A 25779-nucleotide genomic window follows, 5' to 3' on the forward strand; every position below is an offset into this window, starting at 1 on the left:
CTGTGCATTCTCCGATGTAATAGGTAGGACAAAGAGAGAACCTTGAATTGATCTAGATCTAAACACCCACCAGGTGTATGTGGTCTTTTTCTTCTCAGCAAAGTGGTCCCCCAGGGATTTGTAGCACCTGCTCTACTCCCAGCCCCCATTTGAAGTCCAGATGGAGCCTTTAGATTTACTTAAGTCTCTCTTCAACCTGCCTATTTGAGAGCTGAGCTCTAAGTAATGTTAATGTGATGTAGGAAGGCATTATCATATTAATCATTTTGTGTAAGGTGACATACTTCATTGCTTGTTGCTCTTTTGACCATTCATAATGTTCAGATTTTTGCCTTAAGAGTTTCATCTTTTAAAACATTTATTTTCAGGAAAAGATTTAATAGTAATGTAATATACTGTTTATACCTCAAAATATTTTATGATTGTAAATTCTTATTGTTTTAGGTGCAAGGATGGTTTGAAAGGATTTACATTTTCTGCACTTAGGTAAGTAACATTTATTTTTATGTTGAGAGAGAATTTACAAGTTAACTTAAAACAATACATAATTACAATAAATATTTATTGACTAAACTTTTAAACTGAAAATAATTTTAAAATTCACAAAAGTACTTCCAAGCCTGCGGATATATAGCTCATTGAAAGAGTAATTTGTCAGATTTTTCCCTCTAAAAATTAATCAGCTACTTCTTTTGGACCTATTGTGTGCTTTCTATTGCGGGGTGTTTGAAAAGAAATACAAGAACTCACTTCAGGGAGCTTGGAAAGACAGAGCTGCTCGTGAACAATTACTGAAAAGTTAAGTATTTAATTGTGTGGTACTAGATTATTTGCTTTAGGGCAAGACTCATGCACAGTCAAACACAAATTTGATTTTAAGTATCACTAGAGTCTTTTCACCGCATAGCCCATCTTTTAGCATAGCAACTGGTACATGGTATATACTGTAGAAATGTTGGTTAGCATTAGCATTATATTTTATAGTTCACCAAGAATTTTCTTATAGATTAGAAAATTAAATTTTTGCAACAGTTCTGTGAAAGATAACATGATGAGAAAACTGAGGCTTAGAATATTTGTCTAATTTAACCTCACACAAGTTAACTGTATATACTGACTCCATACCCAGTGTTTGTCTAGTTTATATCATAAATGTTGCCTGTTTTGTAATCCAAAGGACGTATAGTAGATGCTTGGTGAAGATTAGTAGTATGGTTTTTACTGCAAGTATTGGAGGGAAAAATTAGGGAAAGCTTCAGTACTAGCAAAAGTTTTTACGTGATTGTCTCAAGGTTATTTTGAGGATCAAATGAGTTAATATGTGAAAAATATTTCAAACAGTGGCTGGCATGTAGTAAATACTCAAGAAATGTTGACTGTTATTTTTGTTATATTCTCATAGATGATGTGCCTTAAACTGTACTTTAAGGATAGCTTTCAATAACTACAAGGAAGAGGAAGTGCACTCTGGGTGGAAGTGAATAATAGTAGCAAGAGAGTGAAAATTGTAAACACAAAGTGTGAGGTAACAGTGAGAAAATGGACTTAATTGGTAGGAAAAGTTTATATTAGGAAATATAAAATATTTTTTGGTATGTAGAGTAGGGCCAGATTATGGAAGAACTGGGGGACAAAAAAAAAGACTAATTTGGATTTGATAAGGTCAGCAGTAGGGAGCTACTAACATTTTTTGAGCAGGGTGGTTTACAGTGTTTCAGAAAGATTGGTCTGGCCGCAGTATTTGGGACATCAAAAAAGAGAGAACCAGCAGGTGGAAAGACAATAAGGACTAAATTTGGGTGACAGTAGGAGGATTGAAGAGAATGAAAATGAAGACTGATAGTTTCCTTCTTTTCCCCTCCACCCTGCAATCCCAGCCAAGTATTGGAAACCAAAGTGCCTGAAAGAAGGTGCTGTTAACAGAAAATCACATGGCATGCAAGGAAACTGGTTTGGGAGGGAACAAATGGAGTCCGCTGTATGATTAAGGATATCTTTGGTTGTGAGAACTCTGTGGGAACAACAACTTTCTAAGTCATAATACACCACACTAATTTCCTTACTGTTACTTTTTGGTAAAAGATCATGATATTTATTAGAAAATAAAGTTTTTGTTATTGTTGTTGCATTGGCTAGAAAGCATTTGGTATTAAGTTTAAAGTTGATAACAAAAACAACAGTTAGGTTTTCAAAAGAGAAGGAAAAACTTAGTCTTGTTTTCCTACATCTCCTTAGACTCCCAGAATTCTTACAAAAACTTAAAATGTGTCAGATGGTTTTGTGTCTTTTCTTCAAATCCACTTTTAACAGAGGGCTAGTTTGGACTATTTGCACTTAATTTTTCGCTGTATTATAGAAAAATATTCTAGAAAAATGTTTGTTAATTCTTGCTAATATTCTTGTTGCTAAAGCAAGAAAACTGTTAAATATTGTGAATTGTCATATGTTTATTTGTGCATCTTCTTCCACTAAGCAAATTCTGTTTCATTTTAATTCTATTTCATAATCAGTCTGCAGTGTGGTGAATTTGGATTCAAGAAATGTGGCTATTTCTTGAATTTATATGGTGAATATGGACTCACTCCATTGCAGATGAATTAATCTCACACTTATAAAGTTGATTCTCAGAAGAATGTTACTAAAAGCCAAATGTATTTTTTATTGTTAAGTTTCATTGTAAAAAAATAATGTGTGTGCTTCTTGTAGGCTTTCAAAAAAGTGTTATCTGACATGTCTTTCCTGCTACCTCTTTGCAGTCCTGGTGGTTGTGATTTTTATTGTAGACGTATGCTGTAAATTTATGGCATGTCAAAAGTGCAAAATTTAATATTAATTACAAAGGGAAGGGGAAAGGAAAATACTTTTTGTAGCACAATTTAATATGACTTCCTGACAATATTAAACTTTGGTGAGGAAAAGATACACAGAGCTTGACACATTTGAGAAAGGTGAGATTTAAATGAATACAATCATAAAATGCCATAAGGAAGTGCTTATCTCATACAGATCATAATTGCTGTATCATGAAAACATACATTGTTCACTCAGAGGAAAACTGTCCTTTATCCACAAAGGACAAATATTTACACAGTACTGCAGTGTAATGTGTCCTAATTAGACAAGGCTAAAAAGCTTTAAAATACTAAACTTTACTTCAGACTGGGCACAGTGGCTAACGCCTATAATCCCAGCACTTTGGGAGGCCAAGGCGGGCAATCACTTGAGATCAGGAGTTAGAGACCAGCCTGACCAACATGGTGAAACCCCGTCTCTATTAAAAATACAAAAATCAGCTATGTGTGGTGGTGGGCACCTGTAATTCCAGATGCTTGGGAGGCTGAGGCAGGAGAATTGCTTGAACCTAGGAGGCGGAGGTTGCAATGAACTTTGATTATGCCACTGCAATACAGCCTGGGTGACAGAGTGAGACTCTGTCTCAAACAAACAAACAAAAACTCAGTTTAGCACCTTTTAAAAAATCACTTGTATTAGTCTGTTCTCACACTGCTATAAAGATACTACTCGAGACTGGTTAATGTATAAACAAAAGAGGTTTAATTGACTCACAGTTCTGTATGACTAGGGAGGCCCCAGGAAACTTACAGTCATGGCAGAAGGCCAAGAGGAAGCAGGCTGCTTCTTCACAAGGCGGCAGGAGAGGAAGAGAGCTAGAGTGAGGGAGTGCCACACTTTAAAACCATCAGCTCTCCTGAGAACTAATTCATTATCACGAGGACAGCATGGGAGGAACTGCCCCCATGATCCAATCACCCCCACCATGTCCCTCCCTCAACAGGTGAGGATCACAACTCAAGATGAGATTTGGGTAAGGACACAGAGCCAAACCATATCAGCACTCCTCAACAAGTATGAGATAATACAGGAGCTACAGAGTTAACATTCACTGATAGATATACTCAGTATACATTTATTCTGCTCCAGGTCTTGTACTAAGTGTTGAGAATACACTGGGGAATAAGCCAGATACAGTCTCTGTCCTCAGAGAGCTTATGGTCTAGTGGGAAAGACAGCACTAATTATAACTGTGTCCAATGTTGCAAAAGAGAAGTGTAGGTTATCTCAGGGATATATTTTAGGCAAACCTAACCTAGCATCTTTCCCCAAGCTGTAGATGGGAGTAAATGGACTAAAGAAAGCAGGAAATTTGCACAAAATTACTTATAGACTAGAAAAACCGAAATGTAATAATAGAAGTTAAGTGTTCTATAATTCCAAATTATTAATACTTTTATTTTACTGTGGGGGTGGGTGGGAAGGAGCAAGTGGAAGGAGCATTTAAGATGGATTTTAAAAGACAAATAAGATTTTTAGAAAAGATGTAGGGAAGAATGATCCAGATAAGAAGAGCAATACAGACACATGGTTTATTTGGATAATGTCAAGTAGTTCATTTAATTGTAATATAATAATAGCTCCTATAGTGAGCACTCACTCTGCACAGGCCTCACAGTATCTTAAATCAGATACTGATTTAAGCTTGAAGTTTGTATTTAATTCAGTAGGCCATAAGCCCGTGAAGTTCCTTGAAGATATGTGTAGTCAGTTCAGATGTGTACTTTGGGAAGCTTCCTCTGGAAATTCTACGTGGGATGATTTGAAAAGTATCTGCGTATGTAGGTAACAGTAGAAGTCAAGAGAATAGTGTCAAGGACACAACCTCGGGAGAAAAGCCAGTGTGAGACTCTGAAGGTGTGCTAGCCTTATTCATCATAGTTTAAAACATAGTTAGAAACATATGTAGCTTAGTGATTAAGAAGCCAGACTTTAGGCCAGACAATTCTGGGTTCAAATAATTACTGATAATTTATTGGTTGTGGACCAGATACTTAACCATGCCAACTCTCATGGGAATTGTGACACCTATAGTGTTGTGAGGATTACATGAATGAATTAGTATTTGTAAAAGGCTCAGTTGGCACTGTGTCTGTCATGTAAGATATGCTCAGAAAATGCTAGCTATTACTATATTCATTCATTCAATATGTATTACGTATTTACCATGTGCCAGACACTATGCTAGATGCTGGGATATAATAGCAAAGAAGATACACATGGTCTCACAGGCCTCACAGTTGAGTAGCGGATGTAGACTGCTAAAATGGCACGTACATTACTGTACTGGCAGTTCATTGGGCTCTCCTAGCACAGAATTATTCTGGCCTGGGACAGGGTCAACTTCTCCAAGGAAGTGACTTCTAATCTGAAATAGTCAGTCCTGGCCAAAATAACAACAGTATTATGAAGGGTGTAAGAGAAACTGTTCTATCTGTTCTGGCATAGTTTTACCCTTGTTGCTAATAAAGAACAGCAGTACAGATCTTAAACTCTCTATGTACAACCATAAGTGAGAAACAAATTCATTTGAACTGACAGCTACCAAAGATGCACAGCTGCCATCTGGTGACAAACAAACCCTTTGCACACCCCTTATGATTTGATAAGCTAGATGTTTTACCGAGGTTGTCTGAACAGGATGGGTTGCAGTTGTTGGTAGTAACAGCTTTTTCATTATTTCTAAGTATTTATAGTTTCATATTCTGTTTGTCACAGGTCTGAAGTTACTTTTTTTTTTTTAAGTGACAGGGTCTTACTGTATTGCCTAGGCTGAAGTACAGTGGCATGATCATAGCCCACTGCAACCTTTAACTCCTGAGCTCAGGCAATCCTCCCATGTCAGCCTCCCACGTAGCTGGGACTACAGGCATACACCACCATGCCTAGCTGATTTTTAATTTTTTTGTTAAGGTGGGGTCTCACTCTGGTGACCAGGATGTTCTTGAACTCCTGGCCACAAGTGATTGTCCTGCCTCAACTCCCATAGTGCCGGGGTTACAACATGAGCCACTATGCCTGACTCAAGTTCCAGAATTTTAGTGTATTGTTATTAATCCCGTTCTATCTCTATTTTACTATGTTTTCTGAAAGCTTGGAAGGTAGTATTACCTTGGGAAAGCTTAATCTTTATAAGAGCAATGACTCTTACAGGATAGGTGTAAATAGTGATACTGCAAACTCTGAGAAAGGAGATACTTCTTGAGGCATATCCAATTGTGATAATATTTTCCATTCATTGTCTTTGCAAAAATATAGTCTAGTTTTGATGAAACAGGAATATTATTTTCTAGATATTTTATTTTTCCAAAGAAAAATAAGTAATTAGAATAACATCAACTTTCAGATTTCCTAATGAAATAATGTGAAGACTTGGGGAATCTGACTGTTTTCTGATTCCTGTTCTGTAGTGCCCTCTGTTTCCCTGTGCGTATACAGATAACCGAGTGTGCTGCAGCTGTTTATGACTCAAAATGACAGGTATAAATGTCGAGTTTTACTGTAAATGAGAATCTCATTCAATTGTAACTATTAGCCAAATTTAAGAAAAAATACATAATTTTTGTGATTTATTAGTGTTGTGATTTACTAGTATACCCAAGTCTACCTGATTTTTTGAAAAACTGTAAGATGTATGTTTAAAAAGTGGTGTCCCATGTTAAAGGGTGCTTCATTAAGTGTTGTGCTGTATTTTACTTGGTCAGTTTGATTTTAAAATACCTGCATTATCAAACAAATGACTATTAATTTTTTTTGAGTATTCAGATTTTAAAAGTCTATTTTTCTTCATAGGATGATTCGATTTTATGTAAATTGTGAAAATACTATCTCAAATGATAAGATATGTGCCAAAGTGTATTTGTTTATAAACAGTTTCTTTTTTTTTTTTTCCTCATTGATTTTTTTTTTTAAGTGGAAAATGCCTCACATTGTGCTCTTTTCTTTAGGTTCATTGTAGGGAAGGAAGAAATTCCCACACACTCTTTTTCACCAGAGGCAGCATATGCAAAAGTGGAACAAAAGAGAGAGCAACACAAGGAAAAACCCAGAAGAATGAATATGATCGGTCTAGTCAGGAAATTTGTGGATTCAATGTGAGCACTTTATCTTGATATTTTAACCTACTTTGTCACTGTTTCATATGATATTTGTACCGTGCCACGATATTTTTGTTTTCTATTCAGGTAATGATGATCATTTTTCATCAGAAACTGCATAGAATTTTATAAAAGGCACACAATGGCAAGTGAATATTATTTATTATTTCTGGCAGGACTGTAGACCATCATATGCCTTTAAAATAGGTTTACATAGAATTGGAATGCTTTCGTATTTCAAACCAGGCAGAATCACAGGAGGCCATGATGGAGAACTTCAGGAAACTGATTAATATGTGTTGATTTAATGTGCCAAGTGTGGAAAGAAGGAAGCAAAATTCCTGAGAGAGATTCAAGAAGATTAAGGAATAATAAGGGACAACCCTTAAGTAAAGGATATTTTGTAAGAGTGAACATTTTTGGGGTTCTCAAACTGAAATGTTTTTATTTGTATATTATAAAAAGAAGTTTTCAGGTTTCATACAGATTTTCGTTTATATTTCTAGTGTAGTGTAGATATTTAAGAAAATAAATTTAATAGTTTGAAATTAGATTATCAACCAATAAATAAAATCTTGGTAGTGATATTTTAGAGAGGGTGGAATGAGTAGGCAATAAAGAAAGTTAGGGGATCAATTATAGCAAGGGCTCCTAACCCCTGGGCCATGGGCCAGTATTGGTCCGAGGCCTTTTAGGAACCCGGCCACACAGCAGGAGGTGAGCAGCAGGCCAGCGAGCATTACCGTTTGAACTCTGCCTCCTGTCACATCAGCAGTGGCATTAGATTCTCATAGGAGCACAAACCCCATTGTGAACTGCGCGTGTGAGGGATCTAAGTTGAGTGCTGCTTATGAGCATCTAATGCCTGATGATGTGGAGTGGAACAGTTTCATCCTAAACCATCCCCCTCTCCCACCACCCAGTCAGTGGAAAAATTGTCTTCCATGAAACCAGTCCCTGGTGCCAAAAAAGTTGGGGACCATTGAGTTATAGGAAGCTGAGGTCTTTTAATAAATTAGAAAACCTATGTTTCACTCTTATTTTCCCTCTACCAGCATTGTAACTTTGGATGAGAGATTTAACCATTGTGCATTTCCAAATTCTTATGTTAACTGGGATTAATAATCTCTATTAAGAATTGCTGTGAGCATTAAATGAGATAACGTCTATGAACTTGCCTGACATAAAATATGAGCACAGGGAGGGTACTCAGATTTTTATTGAATTTAAAGGTTTTGTCTTCATCTTAACATACAATACATCTAGAAGATAACAGGAATAATTATGTTAGTTGAATTTATTAAACAAGTTCAAAAATAGTTATGGGTTACCTCAGTGGAAAAAAGGGAGAAAGGATCCTATTAATGGAAATAATTTCAACGGGAATCAGAGGGGAATGCAGAGAATGAATTATATGGGTAAATGATGCCTGGGGCGTCAGAACTGATCAGGTCATGACAGAACGTATCAGAGTAGCCTCAGTGGGTCTACTGGTGTGAAAGCAGATGCAGAATAATACAGAAGCAAAGCAAATAATACAGGAGACAGGCAGTCCAGGTTCTGGGAAGCCATTTATGAGTGACTAAGAAAGACTAATTGACAGTACAGTTGATACCAGGATTTAACTTCACTAGCAAAGAAAGGTTAGGCCAGGCATGGTGGCTCACACCTATAAAACTAACACTTTGGGAGACTGAGGTAGGAGAATCACTTGAGGCCAGGAGTTTGAGACCAGCCTAGACAACATAGCAAGACCCTGTCTCTCAAAAAAATTTAAAAATTAGGTAGGCATGGTGGCATGTGCCTGTAGTCCTGGCTACTCAGGAGGCTGAGGTGGGAGGATTGCTTGAGCCTAGGAGTTTAAGGCTGCAGTGATCTATGATCATTATGATCATGCTACTATACTCCAGCTTGGGTGACAGAGTGAGACCCCCATCTCTTAAAAAAAAACACCAAAACCCCAAAAAACAAAGGAAGCTTAACAATTTCAGTATAGTTCTGGTAGCAATGGCTGAGAAGTGTCTTTGAAGGGGACACTTAAAAGTGTGAAGAGTGATGGCTTGCATGAGGCAGCCTTTCTCTTATTCACTGCTTTTCAGGCCTCCAGCTTTAATCACTCAGCAGCTTCACATGGCCAGATATGCCTTAGCATTCTAAAGATATAAGGGCTATGGCCAGTGTGAACTGAACTGTTGCTGTCACCGTTGACTAGGAAAGGCTGTATACTCCAGCTGTAGTGCAGAATTGGATTTCTGTAAAGGTCTTGCTAATCAATTTGCGAATGGGATTGGAGAGGTGCAGAGCCAGAACATTGCTCTACAAGTTATTGTTATAAACAGGAAAACATTCATATGGTTCAACCATGAAAATAATTAATTAGCTACAGTCTGAAAGAAGTTATAAAGACCGCTTGTTTTGCAACATGAACCCTCAAAGAGAGAGGGAGAGTTAGAACCATGTTAGATATTCTACTTTTTTATGCCTAGGGTTAATAAATAGTCTTGGATTCAACATGCTAAATAATTAAAATGAGTGCATCATGAACAGTAGTCCTCCCAGCAGAAATATTTATTAAACACTAGAGGGTTAAGTGGTTTACAGTTAAACCACAAATTAACTACTTTTGAATTACCACATGATCTCTATTTCTATATTTATTTCAACTGAATTTTGAATCCTAATACTATATCATGTTTCTTTTCCAGATGTTTTCTCTCAAATCTAATTAAGTATAAATTCCTGTAACCTGAGCACATTCTCATTATGACTTTTGCTCAAGTACTGACTTCATGGATGATTTATTACCATTATAATCTACAATAAGCAATTTAAAGTTTCCAAAAGACTTGGCAGAGTATATACATAATATATACGTATTTTTTCATATTTAATCACAAATACCTAACAGGGTGGTTTCTCTAGTCCATATTCAAGTATTTTGACTGCAGTCAGATAGTTTATACAATGTGTCAAAAGGTAAGCAGCAAGTAGAAAAAGCAAAAATATCTGTTGTTCTTGCTTCTGTATGTCCTAAATCACCAAAAGTGACACACATTTAGAAGTAGTGAGTGGCACGGTGGCTCATACCTGTAATCCCAGAACTTTGGGAGGCCAAGGCGGGCGGATCACCTGAGGTCAGGAGTTCGAGACCAGCCTAACCAACATGGTGAAACCCCATCTCTACTAAAAATACAAAAATTAGCCGGGCGTGGTGGCGGGTGCCTGTAATCCCAGCTACTTGGGAGGCTGAGGCAGGAGAATGTCATGAACCTGGGAGGCAGAGGTTGCAGTGAGCTGAGATTGCACCATTGCACTCCAACCTAGGGGACAAGAACGAGACTTTGTCCCCCCCCCCAAAAAAAGAAGTGAGTGATGTTTTCTTCTCTTTTTCCTTTGTTTTTCTTGGTTAGAAAGCTTTAAACAGATCCACAAACATATACAAACACATGGATATACACACTTTAATTATAATTAGTTTAATTTTTTTGGGTTCACTTTCAGATGCAAACATGGACCAAGGCATAGATGTTGCAAACATTATGAAGATAATTGCATCTCTTATTGCATTAAAGTAAGTATATGAAAGTATGTACTTTATTAACAATAGGGAATGGGTATAGAAATAACTTATTTAGAAATAATTTAAAAGTAAATGGAAAAGTTGACATTAATAACTGCTATCATTCTTTGAATCTGACTTCAAGAGATGAGAAATTTATGACAATAGGTGACAGTTTAGCTTTCAGTATTCACTTACCAGATCCTTAAATAATTTAAAAAATAGCTTATTTAAAAATTGGCTTACTTAAAACTTACAACATAGAAGATAAGATGGGATAACAACAAGGAAACATAAAGTCATTAAAATTTGTACTTTGTAATGTATCCTCATTAGAACTACATCCTAGAACAAAACTCCCAGACTGTGCTGTGTGCTAGCTGGATCAGCACTCACACACATACACTGTATGCACTGTGCCCAGTCTGGTACAATGGCATTTAATTTTGGACTTGTAAAACTATTACTTTTTTTTTAAGCCATTGAGGTAACTGGAGCATGTCCACAGTTGCTCTACATTAAGAGAGCTAACTATGCCTGGCATAATTTCCTGACTCCCTAGTGGACTTGTGTACTAGCGTGTCTCTCCCTCCTCCCCTGCCGTTGTATTGTCCCTCCTCCCTTCCCCCATCACCACCACTTCTGGGAAGAAAGTTACTTTCTTTGCAGTCAGCATGGCATAGGTGACACCACCTGCTGCAAGTTCTTTAGTTTTTGTTTTTTTTTTTTTTTTTTTTTAAAGACGGAGTCTCGCTCAGCCACCCAGGCTGGAGTGCAGTGGTGCGATCTTGGCTCACTGCAACCACCGTCTCCTGGGTTCAAGCAATTTTCCCACCTCAGCCTCCCAAGTAGCTGGGATGATTACAGGCACCCATCATCATGCCTGGCTGATTTTTGTGTTTTAGTAGAGGCGGGGTTTCACCATTTTAGCCAGGCTGGTCTTGAACTCCTGACCTTAGGTGATCTGCCTGCCTTGACCTCACAACACTAGGAATACAGGTGTGAGCCACCGCGCCCAGCCAAGTTCCTTAGTTTTGAATGGTGCTCTAACAGTTCCAATGCTGTAGAAAGTTTATGTTCTTCTTGCAATTTTAGTCTCTACTCAGTTGATGATGAGAAGAGCACAGTTGTGCAGCACCCCAAAAGACAGCCCCTTTATGGTTACTCTAGAAAGGAGGAACTGTCCCACATTAGTGCTCATGAAGGTAAACATCTGTGACCCAGTGTTGACGGTACCATTTGCCCAGCCCACACTTAGCTTCACAATTCCCCAGAATGACCAAGGATAAAACAGTAGGGTTTTGTTTAGTTTTGTTCCTCGGTTGTGCAATACTTTCTGACACTCTTTGCAAATTTGATTTCCTGCCTCAGTTTAAAGTGGCCAAAAAAAAAAAAAGTAACATTGCTGGCAGTCCAAGTCAGCTGGTACCTGGATTTATTATTCCTTCCAACTGAACATGATTGTAGTTCAAAGGAAAGCATTAGATGGGGATCTAAGAGAAGTATTTGGATTAGATCAGAGGTATTTGAGAAATTTGGAGTGGGGGAGGTAATATTAAAAAAAATTGTATGAGAAAGTTAGTGAGAATTTCCAAGCAATAAAAAACTAGTGATTCTTTCAAATGTGTACCAGTACTGTAAACTTGGCAATTTATGTATAAATTGGAATACTGTATTATATCCATGAATGTAAAACTATTTGGAGACCTGGGTAAGGAATTTAAGCCATAAACATGGTAGCGAAATTTTTTGACAATGAACCTCATTATTTCAAAAACTTAATTACACCATATGTTAAATCACATCCCTGAGTAAATCCTCATATTAATTACATTGTCCTCAACATTCTGTACTCCATTCACACTAACTTTTTCTTGGTTCCTTACACCTACCAGCCTCTTAATTGGCTTTATATTTTCTGTCTGAGCTCAGACACGTTTTTCTCATGCTAACTTCTTCTCTTTTGGTTCTATTTAAATGTCACATCATTTACATGTCTGCCCTTAACATTTAATCTAATATAGATTGCCCTGTTAATGTCTATCCTAGTGTCTTGATTACTTCCTTCGTAACATTTATTATAATATTTTGTATTTGTTTACTTAGTTATTTTCTTTTCCACTAATGAACATGAAAGCTCCACGAAGGCAAGAACTCTGTGTCCTCCTCGTCACTGTTATCCCCAGCATCTAGTGTAATGTTTGGCACATAACAGGCATTCAGCAAATATTTTCTAAGTACATTAATGGGTGGATGAATAGTTCTCTTGAAAATAGTATGAAAAAGATTGTAATGTAATTATAATCCCTAAATCCTTAGATTATCATTATAAGGTATCAGTGGCAAGATAGAAGTGTGACCATTTCATTCATTTAACAAATACTAGGCAATTTCAGTTAAGCAGATGCTTGAGAATTCACAGTAATTGATTGGACAATTTGATTTTATGTTTTAATAAGGTATTAGGTAGTTTCAGGTAAATTAACCAGTGTTCCCTCATAGTAATTAATTCTTTTTCTAAAAAAGAAAGCTGTAGTCCAGAAAATACAAACCTGACTTTTGGGCATACACTGCTAAGAGTGTAAATATTTTTCCATTCCAGTCGGAGTTAGAGAGGAGGAGGATGGGACACTGGTATTAACAATGTATTGGTTGAACTGTATAGAAAATACTATTCTTTTTGTTAATGTTTTGTGCTAATTGAAATTTTTCAGTTTAATATTAATTACTTATAGTCTCTCAGACATCTAAAATTCATCTTCATAAATACGGAAATGAAATTGACCAATAATAGTCATCCTCTCCAGATCTCTTTTGCATTACGGACAGTTGAAGGAAATATAGAGAAATGTTAACAGTAAATTTGTAGTAGGTTTGCTTTTTCAAGTTTAATTTGATATACCTAAAGCTACTCCTCCCTAGGGATGTTTTAGCCCGACATAGTGGAGCACAGGAATGAAAACCTAGATATAATTATGCACTCCCTGCCCCCTGGAAGTTCTTCTTACCTGACCATTTTAAAAATTAGCACCAGAGGTCTGAACAAATAATGAAAATATTTTTCTATGAAAATAATCCCTACTCGTGCTAATCATTAAGAGCAGTTTTCTGTTAACATTTTTCAAGAGCATTTGGTTTTATTAAGTAGTTTTTGGAATTTTAGTGCTTTTGTATGTAAAACTCATTTGTGGTTTAGGAATTTAAAATCCTGATTATTGTCAACAAAATGTCAAGAAATGGAATTCTGGTACATAGGCAAGCTTGGCCAGTGCTTGTGAGACTTTTTAAGTCTTTGTAAATCAGAGAAACTAAACTCATTCCAAGACATCACTCTTATTTTTAAGGTAATTGTTTTAAAATTATTGTTTGAGGTTTTAAGTCTTTATTTTGAAAGTTGCTGTGCTATAAACTTAGATTAAATTTGTTTTGTCTTGTTTCTATTTTGAGATGGTAAAATTCATATTCTATGAAAAACTTCAAAATTTGTTTGTAAATCAGATTTTCCTCCAAATTTCCTCTAGGGTTTCATCAGAATGTTTAGCGTGGGGTACTTGATCCAGTGCTGCCTCCGAATCCCCTCTGCATTTAGGCATCTATTTACACAGCCATCTCGGCTACTTTCTCTCTTCTACAATAAAGAAAACTTCCAGCTTGGAGCTTTTCTTGGCTCTTTTGTTAGTATATACAAGGTAAGTAAGGCTTTTAGAAGAGGAAAGAAAAATGGGAAATAAATAACATTGCTATGTTAGAATGAGAGATGGCCTTAGTTCACTTATTTTTTAATGCTTCTTTCTGGAATATTCATAGATACCTTGAACATAACCAGATCTATACAATGTATTGGGAAGTGAGGGTGCAGAAATTTCTTCTTTTAAAATATTATTTAATATACTTGAATGTGTAGACATGTTTGCATTTAGGTATGGTATTAAACATTGTCAGACTCATTTTCTTTTTCAGTACATAGACACTCAGAAAATATGAATTTTTTGGATATTTCCAACATCAAAAATGATATTAATATGCCTGGTTTATTTGTTTTTTTAATCATATTTACTGCCTGGTTATTAGTTTAAATGTATTTCAGATCTTTCTAGCTGAAATAAACACTTGATAGAATCGGTGAGGATTTTCTATTGTAACTTATATAAGCAATGACTTATGTTCCTTCTTCCACCCACTCCCAATTGCTACTACACTGTCTCAAATAACCAGAGTTCACAGTCTTCCACCCCATTCTGTATGTTCCTATAAAAGTGCCCGCACATATATAAGCCTACACCTAAACATATATGTAGAGATCATTCTTAACCTAGTACTCTGCAACTTTAAGTGATGGCCTTTTGCATAATGGAGTCACTAGTATGTAAATCATATTTTATAAAACACTTAAAAGATTCTTAATCTGAATATAGTCTCTAAATGGTAAAGTGTGTTAATTAATGTTGACCTAACACATGGACATAAAGATAACAACAGAAGTCACTGGGGGCTTCTAGAGGAGGGAGGGAGGGAGGGAGCAGGGCAAGAGTTGGAAAACTAGTGCCTGGGTATCAGGATCAATCATACCCCAAACCTCAGCACCACACTTTATACCCCATAACAAATCTGCACGTGTATCCCCCGAGTCTTAAAAAAAAAAAGTTGCAATTAAAAAAAAAAAAAGAGATTAGAACATGTACACACACAGAGGAATGACCACACGAGGACACAGGGAGAAGATGGCCATCTGCTAGCCATGAAGAGAGGCCTCAGGAGGAGCGAACCTTGAGCATACCTTGATCTTTGAACTCCCAGCCTGTATGACTGTGAAAAAAATTGATTTGTTGTTTTTTTTAATCTACAATCACAAATTGCTCACTTTTGCCGTAATTTTACTCTATAAAAGATATGTGTGGCCAGGCGCGGTGGCTCACGCCTGTAATCCCAGCACTTTGGGAGGCCGAGGTGGGCGGATCATGAGGTCAGGAGATCGAGACCATCCTGGCTAACACGGTGAAACCCCGTCTGTAATAAAAATACAAAAAAAATTAGCTGGGTGTGGTGGTGGACACCTGTAGTCCCAGCTGCTGGGGAGGCTGAGGCAGGAGAATGGCATGAACCCGGGAGGTGGAGCTTGCAGTGAGCCGAGATCGTGCGACTGCACTCCAGCCTGGGTGACAGAGCGAGACTCCATCTCAAAAAAAAAAAAAAAAAAAAAAAGATACATCTTTTGAGCACAGGGATTGTGGCTCATTTTGCAGGAACATGCAGCAGGCATTCCAATATGTCTGACTAATGAATTAAGGACATTAAAGGAGTGTGCATTTTCGTAGATGGGATTTGTCTACCTTCCCTCTGTCTACAAAATATATATATATATATTTCATTCATATTTTATTTCTTTGAATAAGCATTAATGTATATTTTAATAAATATATTGAAAGAAAGATATATATTCTTTGGGTATATATATGTGTGTATATATATACATGCACATATACACACTTTTTGTTAAACTCAAATAAAATTAATGATGGGAAAACTGAATTCTAGAATTATTTAGGGTAACATGGTCAGTGTCATTTTCTGTAAAAATTTACACATACAAGATAGGTATGGATAAAATATTTTGAAAAGGAAAGGAAGAATAATAAACTATGATAATGGATCACTTGTTATGAAATATTACTAATGTTAAAAACATTTTCAATATGGTTTGACTAGGAAGCATTACTAATGTATTTGAATATACAAGAGTTAAGGACAGATTATTGGTAATTGCATGTTTATATTCACATTTAAAAAAATTTCTCACGTTACAGCATTTGTATTTATTCTTAATGTAAACTCTTAACTATTTACATGTGGATTATCTCCAACATTTTTAGCCCCAGGTTGGTTATTCCCTACCATCTAGCATATCTCAGAGTGTGTTTTGTTTTGCTTTTTTATTTTTCTTTTTTTTTTTTTTTTTGGGTTTTGTCCCCTTTTTTCTTTTTTTTTTTTTTAAATTTATTTATTATTATTATACTTTAAGTTGTAGGGTACATGTGCATAACGTGCAGGTTTGTTACGTATGTATACTTGTGCCTTGTTGGTGTGCTGCACCCATCAACTCGTCATTTACATCAGGTATAACTCCCAATGCAATCCCTCCCCCTCCCCCCTCCCCCCTCCCCCCTCCCCCCTCCCCATGATAGGCCCCGGTGTGTGATGTTCCCCTTCCTGAGTCCAAGTGATCTCATTGTTCAGTTTATTTTTCATTTTTGTTACTATTTATTTACTTAGGTAATACAAACAAATGGTATTAAACTAACAAAAATACAACTGGGTCAGAAAATTTCAGAAAATATTCATGTGGTGTGTTCAAAAACTGTATGTGATTTTTCAAAAACAAATTGCCCATGCTATAGTATCTTTGTAAGAATGTTAAGAGAAGGGCAGGCAAATAAACCTTGTTTTTTCTGTTTCTTGGTGAACTGACCCTTTTTAAAAAATTTGGTAAGGTTCTTCTTTATCGCTGGTAATATTCATTGTTTTATAGTCTACATTTAATATTAATATAACTACTTCAACTTTTTAAAATTATCGTTTGATGTAATAATGTTTCCATTCTTTCACTTTAATTTTTCCGTCTTCATTTGAAAAACTGGTTTCTTTTAGGCTGCAGAGAGTTGGCCCTTTCTTATAGAATCTGATCATCTCTGTCTTCTAATTGGCATGTTTGTACTGTTTACATATAATAAATTATATAGTTTATGATGTGATTGCGTTTAAACCTACTTTCATGTTGTTTTGTGTTTGTTCCTTTTTTTTCTTCTTTTTTTTTTTCTTTTTCGGCCTTCTGGATTGATTGTGTATTTTACTATGGCTCCATTCTATCTTCATGATTGCCTTATTATTTGTGCTTGCTTTCATTTAGTGGCTGCCATAACATTTTATAATACACATTTTTAATGTATCAGCCAATCTTCACGTAATGTTATACTACTTCACATACAGTGTCAGACCTTACAACAGTGTACTTTGAATTTCTCCTTCGCATCCTTTGTTATAGAATTTAACATTTATCATTTATTTTTATATGTGTTATACACTCCACAATGCGTTGTTACTATTTCTGTTTTAGATCAGGGGTCAGCACACTTTCTGTGAAGAGCCAGATCATGACTATTTTAGGCTTTGTGACCATATGGTCTCTGTCATAACTACCCACCTCTGCTGTTACAGTGTGAAAGCAGCTATAGACAATATATAAATGAATGAGTGTGGCTGTTTCAGTAAAACTTTATCACACTGTAATTAGAACTTTGTATAATTTTCACATCGTAAAATGTCATTCTTTTGATTTATTTTTCATTTATTTAGGACTGTAAAAATGATTATTAGCTCCTGAGCCATATAAAAACAAGTGGCAGGCCGGATTTGGCTAGTGAGCCATAGTTTGCTGACTCCTATTTTAGATAGTTAATTAACTTTTCGTGCAAGTAAATATAAGAAAAATATGTCTTCTAAATTTACCTTCACTTTTCTATTTCCAGAACTCTGCATTTCTTTTCATAGTTCTAAATTTTTGTCTCGTGTCATATTCCTTCTATCTTTAACATTTGTGTGAGCTCAGATCTGCTGGTGATGGATTTTCTCAGCTTTTATTTGTCTGGAAAAAATATTTGTTTCATCTTCAGTTTTGAGAAATATTTTCTCTGGGTATAGAATTGTGGCCTGACAGACTTGTTTAACCAGCATTTTGTTCTTGTTAAAATGGGAATGATGCTTTTCTCAGCATTCGATAACTAGGCAAAAGTGGAATTTATGGATTTATTTTGAAAAATCAGTGCAATAAAAATATTATGTGTAATTTCTTAATAGAGTCTATCCAGAGTAATAACTTTATAAAATATTATTTTTCATAATTTTTCCCATCACATATTCAGTTTGATTTAGATAAGATCACTAATTGAACTGCAAGGTAATCTGATGAATTGATTCATTATAGTTTGTTTTATGCTTTTGTTTCTAGAAATGAAATAACTGTAGTCATTGTATTTTCTCCTTAACTAGGGTACGAGTTGCTTCCTGCGCTGGATCAGAAACTTAGATGATGAACTACATGCTATTATAGCTGGTAAAGCAATAATGAAAAATGAAGTTATTATCGTATTAATCAGTAGTAGGAATGAATTAGAAATACCATCCAATTCATCCAATTTCTATGGATCTTCCTTTCTCTATTGTAATAGAATCCCAGTTGAGGCACTTGTCCAAATACTTTGTGATGTTTAACATATTAAGGCACTGTTGCCATCTGATGTTTTGAGTTGACAGTGTAATGACTTGGGTATCTGTCCTGCTATAGGCCATAAATCCTAGCGAATGTGTCACAAAAGAACGTAAAGCCTTATAGTTACCATATAAGTGATTAATGGAAGTTCAAGTAGATTTCATTGAAAATTCTATTTTTACCATGAGAAAATGGCATATATTTTCATAATAACTTTTTAAAGGACCTTAATCATTTTATTAAAAAATCTAAATATTATTTTCTATAAGTGTAATATATTATTAAATTAAATAGATAATTTATCAGGTATTTATTAGGAATAATCTTAGTTATTAGTATTCGACAACTCCTCTCTTCCCCTGGCCTTGGTTTTCCATTTATAGAATGAATGAAAGCAGTGCTGTGGAGAGAAGTATTGATAGCACTAAAAATTATTTGAACTATTTAATATTAGAAGAATATATGAATAAATATTTCCACTTAAAATCAAAATGATACCAAAAGGCTTTGAAAAATTATTTTTTTAAATTGTATTTGGCAAGACCACTCCTCTTTAAAGTTAAAATAGAAATGTAAAGCTTCTTGTTATACATAAATCAGAACTGTTTATTTCTAACTCTGAATATCAATTTTTAAATAAAAAAATATGCAATAATAACTCACCCCATTTTAATGTCATCTGGTGTATTACTGTCCTTGATTGTGTTGTAACAGAGGTAGTGCTGATTTGTATAACTGAATTTACATTTCTGATGACGTAATGCTAAATAAACACTTTGCGATCTTATCAGTTATTTCTTATTTCTTGTTTCAGGATTTTTGGCAGGTATATCAATGATGTTTTATAAAAGCACAACAATTTCCATGTACTTAGCATCCAAATTGGTAGAGGTAAGCAAAATTTTTATGCATGAAAAGTTCCAAAGAATATAAAGCTTTTAGCTGCTGACTGTTTTAACAGCAAATATATATCCCAATGGCAAAAGTAAATTTTAATCCTCTAAAAGTATTTGCAAGGTTGATTCCCCTGTGTTTTTCTGTGTATGTGTGTGTTATTTTCAAATATACATTAATTATAGAAAGAGTAGTGTAATTAACCTTCATGCACCCATCATGCAGCTTCAACAGTTACCAGCATTTGCCCAGTCTCCTTTCATCTACACTCCTCAACCCCACAGGTACTGAATTGTTTTAAAGCAAATCCCAGACATTATATCATTTCATCCTTTAAAAAATCTCATAGTAAAGACTCCTTAAAGAATAAAGGCTAAAGGCTTCTTCAAAACAAACAAATCAACAATACCTCAGTATCATTATCATATATTAAAACCCTCCCAGTAATTCCATAGTAATATAATATATCCAATTAGAGTTTATGTCTTCACTGATTATCTTATAAATATCTTTTTACAATCATTTTATTTTAATCAAGTTCCAAACAAAGTTTCTTTTAGTTTATAATAGTTACCCCCCTACTACTGCTGCTACAGCTTTTCTTCCTCCTTCTCCTCCTTCCTTGACATTTATTTGTTGAAGATGTAGGTCATTAGTTCAGGGAATTTCCCAAATTCTGAATTTTGCTGATTGCATCCTCACTGTTGTTAACATGTTTATTTAACTCATGAATTTTAAAAATGGTTAGATCTTGAGGCCTAAGCAAATTCAGGTTTAAATTTTTATAGGCGGTAACAGACATACTTCACATTTACTGTGTATGTGAACTTTCAATTGCATGACGAGGCACAAAAATGTCTGGTTGTCTCTCTTATTGTAATGCTAAGATTGATCAGTGGGCTTAGGTGTTGATAGAGCCAACATAAGGTTCCCCAGTAGCCTTTTAGCTAGTGGTTTTACCACCTGTTAATAATCACTGGGATTTATTATTTCATTAAGGGTTGTAAAATGATGAAAAATACTATTATTGTTTGTTCATTCTGTGTTTATTAGCTGAAATTGTCCTAAAAGCATTTTTCATTTTCAACTGTTTGGTTACTCTGAAATATGTTGTTCTGGGAAGTCAAAATAAAATGCTTGATTACTTCATTTTTAATTATCAGTGTTTAGAATGAGTTAGTACGTTAGCATCCTGCAAAGTTGACCGATGAGTCTTTATTTTTAAAGTATCATTATGAAGATTTGGAGTTTAACATATATGATTTATTTTAACCCATTGCAGTCATTATGCTCAAATTGTTCCCATATTTGGCCATGAGAGCTTCCTTAAGTTGACTCCTGTTTGTTGTAACATAACACCATTATCTTTGATAGCTTTCTTGCTGTAAGACAATATATTCCAGGCTCATCTGGGACATTTTCTGCCTCAGACATAGAATCAGTCTTCTCTGTAATGGCTCCTAGTTTGTTTTAGTGGGAAATGGTATTTAAAGATAAGTCCGGGTACTAGAGGTTATTTGCTCCCAGGCTAGTTACTGATTCTTGGCTTTCGCAGTGAACGGAGCTAGAGAATCTCCCTCCCCTTTCTTCTTAGAGACAGAAAATACATTTGGAGCATATTGATATTTCTAAATCAAAGTTAAGAGTATAGATTTTATTTAACTTGTTTAATTACTTGCTTTACCCAAATATGTGCTTGTGTGTGTGTGTGTGTGAGAGAGAGAGAGAGAGAGAGAGAGAGAGATAGAGATGGAGAGATTGAGAGAATATATACATCATGAAATCAGGAGGACAGGCAGGAGCCAGATCATGTAGGATTTTAAAAGCTGGGGTAAATAATTTATTTTTTTTTCTCAGTGCGCTGGAAACCACTGAAGAGTTTTAAGCATGGAAATGACAGTATTTAATTCACATTTTAAGAAGAACATTCTGGCTACTATATAGAGGGAGGCAGGACCGAAGCTGAGAGAACAGTTAGTCTCTGTCAGGAGATGGTGCCTTGCACCATGATGGTAGCAGCAGAGATGGAGAGAACTACACAGGTTTGGTGTATGTTTAGGAGTAGAGTTGACAAGACTTGCTAATGGAGAGGAAAAGGGAACTGAGAGAAAGAAAATCATCCTTAGGTGGCAAAAATATATTCTTTAACACAAGAGGAAACCAATATTGAGATCTAGTTTATTAAAGGGGTTTTACAGCGAAGTGGCCAGAGTTTTTTAAGGCAAGCAATGGTATCTCTCCCTTTCTCGTGTCATCAGGCCATACCTGATCCTGGCGAAAGAAACTGGCATATAAACTGTGCTGGTGGAGACTTTTAAAAAAAAAAAAATTAAGGAGATTAGAAATTTAAGCTTGCTATGTCCTTTTGTGGAATTTTTTGCTCTGTTGTAATAGACAATCATTTTTCTATGATTGAAGTTAATTTTATATTAAAATGCTCTATTACTGTACAGTGAAAATGATATAAAAATCAACTGTATAGACCATTGTTTTCTAGGAACCTCTGAGTCAAATGCATATTTTTATTTAGTATATATTATGTTCTCATTACTGTGCTACATACTGGAAAGAGTATAGAAGTATAGGATATGGTTTCTATCCTTCATTAACTTAGAATCTGGTTTATTAAATGAATTTTATTATAAATAATTAGAAACACAGTTATTCTATCTATTGGGAAATAGCTGTTTCACTTAACATTTGTGTGATGCAGTTCTACCACATCTGAATTAAATTTTCTTCAACATGAATACAGCACAATATATCTGTATCTTGCAATATACTGTTACTTTTTTTTTCAAAATAATGGCCAATGTATATTTATTTATCTTGTTTCCAAAATAGATTATAACTTGGTATATATCTTACAATTCTCATATATCCCAGTCTCTTACACATATTATGTACATTTAATCCTCAGTATATACTTTTGGGTTGATTTGTATGTAAAGTATTCACCTTATCATTTCCTTTGTTGCTTTGCTCTTTGGTTACGGTAGCTTATATAGATCTTGAGTATTCTTTTTATGGCAATTCAGTTGGGATATAATTTTAAAAGAGTCCGATTTACTTAGCAAGTATTTTAATGCCATAGTCTGGGGTAGGTATTGAAGACCATGCAAAGTTGAAGAAGAGAAGGTTGTTGCCACCTGTCAGTGACTTCTTTTGAGTTCTCATACTGTTTATATTCTTTATTTTGTGAAGAACAGTGCCCAGCATGTAGATACCGTTAAATGTTTACTGAGTAAATTAATGAAGGATGAACAGATCTATCAGGGAGGAGAGCACATGAGCACTGTACAGAAAGCATTGAAGAGTAAATATCATTTAAAAAGCAGAAATAAAATGTTACTGAATTTACAGAAAAGTATTACTGCTTGAAGCTGGGATTTGGAGCAAAACAGTGAGGGAAAGGGAAGGGCTGACCCTTAACATCATTATGAAAAATGTGACATGGTTTGAGCTCTGAAGGGAGTATTAGGATTCAGAAAGGTAGAAAACATAGTTGTAGGCAGGGAGCACAATGCTCAACTATGTTTTTAATGCTGAGGTTTTTTCTTTGTAACTCTTGTCTTATGCTTGTTTTGCAGACAATGTATTTCAAAGGCATTGAAGCAGGGAAGGTTCCCTATTTTCCTCATGCAGATACTATCATCTATTCCATCTCTACAGCAATTTGCTTCCAGGCAGTAAGTATAGCTTTTTGAAATGAGAAATTGAATGATTCCTGTTTCTAATGTACATTAATCAAATGGGAGAAAAACAAACTCTGGGAACATTTCTATTTACAGTATTACATTTTAAGCTTCTTTTTTTTGTTTTTTGTTTTTTGTTTTTTGTTTTTTCAGCAAGATAGCTTACAGGCTTCTGATCTTTAAACATGTTAACTTAATGGGCTAGGTCCTTTCTATGAGTACACCAATTTTTAGGTTTTAATAGACTACAATTTATAAGTAAATTATTATTCCAGTACCTTGGGAAGAATGCCCCAATTTAATTATCCTTCCCTTTGATTAGAAAAAAAAAAGGATAATAGGGATATGCTGGTAATAGGCATAGGCATAAATATAAATAATTACATTTCTCCAATATTCAGAATGAGGATGAGGAAGAACTAGTTTCATATAAGCATTGTTCAGTCTCTAAATTCTGTAACCATTATTATTGACATTAATGGTGTTAGGGCTGTTTTAAAATTTTTGGGAAAACTTTTATTTGCTCTTTCTCACAAAATGCTGCCAGGTTGAAAAACTCATTAAAACTAATGAAGTATCAATATCTCAGCAAATCCTTCCTGATAATGACTATTCACTTAATTATTACTTCAAAAGCAACTTTTTTTTTTTTTGAGATGAAGTTTTGCTCTTGTCCAGGCCGGAGTGCAGTGGCGCAATCTCAGCTCACTGCAACCTCCGCCTCCTGCGTCCAAGTGATTCTCCTGCCTCAGCCTCCCAAGTAGCTGGGATTAAAGGCATGCACCACCACGCCTGGCTAATTTTTGTATTTTCAGTAGAGACGGGGTTTTTCCATGTTGGTCAGGCTTGTCACAAACTCCTGACCTCAGGTGATTCGCCTGCCTCAGCCTCTGCAAGTGCTGAGATTACAGGTGTGAGCCACCGCGCCCGGCCAAAAGCAACATTTTTATTTGAAGGCATATTTACGAAGATTCTTGATAGTTACCAACTTAAACATCAATACACCTTTGTGTATTTCATCACTTTCAGTTTTCATTTATACTTACTAAAAGAATTCTCAAATTTAATAATCTTAGGCTGTCATGGAAGTTCAGACTTTGAGACCATCTTACTGGAAGTTCCTTTTAAGACTCACCAAGGGCAAGTAAGTGACTAAGCAGTTTTCTTAAAAATATTATTAGTGGTTTTATCTTTTTGAGGGAATATTCTTTCAGTGGTAAAGTAGGTATTTATATATAAATAAAATATGAGCAACTTACTAAGAATAACATGGGGCATTTTTTGAGTGATCATTATTCTGACCATTCTTTTCCCTGTATAATGTAGATGTTTTAAGTGGTCTAGATTAATATCATGTTGATTTGCTAACTACTGATTAATTGCTACATAAATACTTAAGTCTGACTGTTTGAATCATTGGCCATTTGTTTTTTATTAAAAATATTAAGCAGATTCATTAAAGATCATCTCTACTTAATTAACTGATTTCCATTTAGGAAATAGTCATATTGCGTTGCTTCTTGTTGTAAGTATACTTTCCTCTACCTTACGTATCATTTTTACTTTGTTTTGTTTTCTCTCCTGATCTTAATCTAATTCTTTGGGAGGCATTTTGACCTAATAGAAAGAGCATAGGTTTTAGAGTCAGGCAGACCTAAATTTGAGTCCAGCTCTGCTACCTTCAGCTGTGTTACTATGGAAAATTATTTACCCTCATGCGCGTAAGTTTTTTTCTGTCTACAATGAAACAATAATGCATACATTGTGTGGTTGTAGGAAAATCAAGATGCTTATAGTAGCACTGGGTAAATTGCACATATTACTATCATTACTAAGAATAATAGCAAATACTTGTATAGTGCTTACAATGTCCAAGGTGTGGTTTTAAGAGGCACGCATACAATATACACGTATACATAAATATGCATTTAATCCTTAAATCCTAACTCTATGAGTTAGGTACTATTATTATCCCTGTTTTACATATGAGGAAGCCAAAATGTGCAAAGGGGTTAGATAGCTTGCCAGAGTCACTCAGTTAGTAAATGAAGGAGCTGGAACATAAATCAGGCAGTCTGGCTTCAGAACTTTCCCTCTTACCCGTGTCGCTGTAGATCCTTTATTTATTATTGTGTAATCATTTTTTTGTCATTTAGTTTTCTGCACGTTAATGAGTTTTACTAGTTGATTATTTTGGAAGGGAACTTACTTTGGAAAAGTACTCAAAGTCACATTTATAGGCTGTCAGAATAATGCTGGCCAGTGATTCAAAACTAATTTCATTCAGCTGTTTTCTCCAGAAAGGAAATAAGGAAATGCTTGTGAATAAGCACAGAGACCCAGAAGGTCTATCCTGTACATTAGCTAAATTTGTGTATTTGAAAAATGTTATATATCTTAGGTTAGGTAATGGATAAC

The 25779-nt window shown here is 35.2% G+C and overlaps 1 protein-coding gene across 34 annotated transcripts in view; it reads left to right on the forward strand.

Annotated features, from left to right (window-relative positions):
* The window catches only part of TMEM135 (transmembrane protein 135), a 350227-nt gene that overhangs the window by 321077 nt on the left and 3371 nt on the right, over positions 1-25779 (forward strand). For all 34 annotated transcript variants that reach the window (XM_045370121.3, XM_065528833.2, XM_074015042.1 and 31 more), the window contains 8 exons: positions 445-486; positions 6801-6947; positions 10452-10521; positions 14031-14198; positions 18553-18616; positions 19587-19663; positions 23257-23355; positions 24438-24505. In XM_045370121.3, coding sequence (XP_045226056.2) covers positions 445-486; positions 6801-6947; positions 10452-10521; positions 14031-14198; positions 18553-18616; positions 19587-19663; positions 23257-23355; positions 24438-24505 — 735 coding nt within the window. The remainder of the gene's footprint in view (positions 1-444; positions 487-6800; positions 6948-10451; positions 10522-14030; positions 14199-18552; positions 18617-19586; positions 19664-23256; positions 23356-24437; positions 24506-25779) is intronic.

This window comes from Macaca fascicularis, chromosome 14, assembly GCF_037993035.2.
Source record: "Macaca fascicularis isolate 582-1 chromosome 14, T2T-MFA8v1.1".
NCBI lineage: Eukaryota > Metazoa > Chordata > Mammalia > Primates > Cercopithecidae > Macaca > Macaca fascicularis.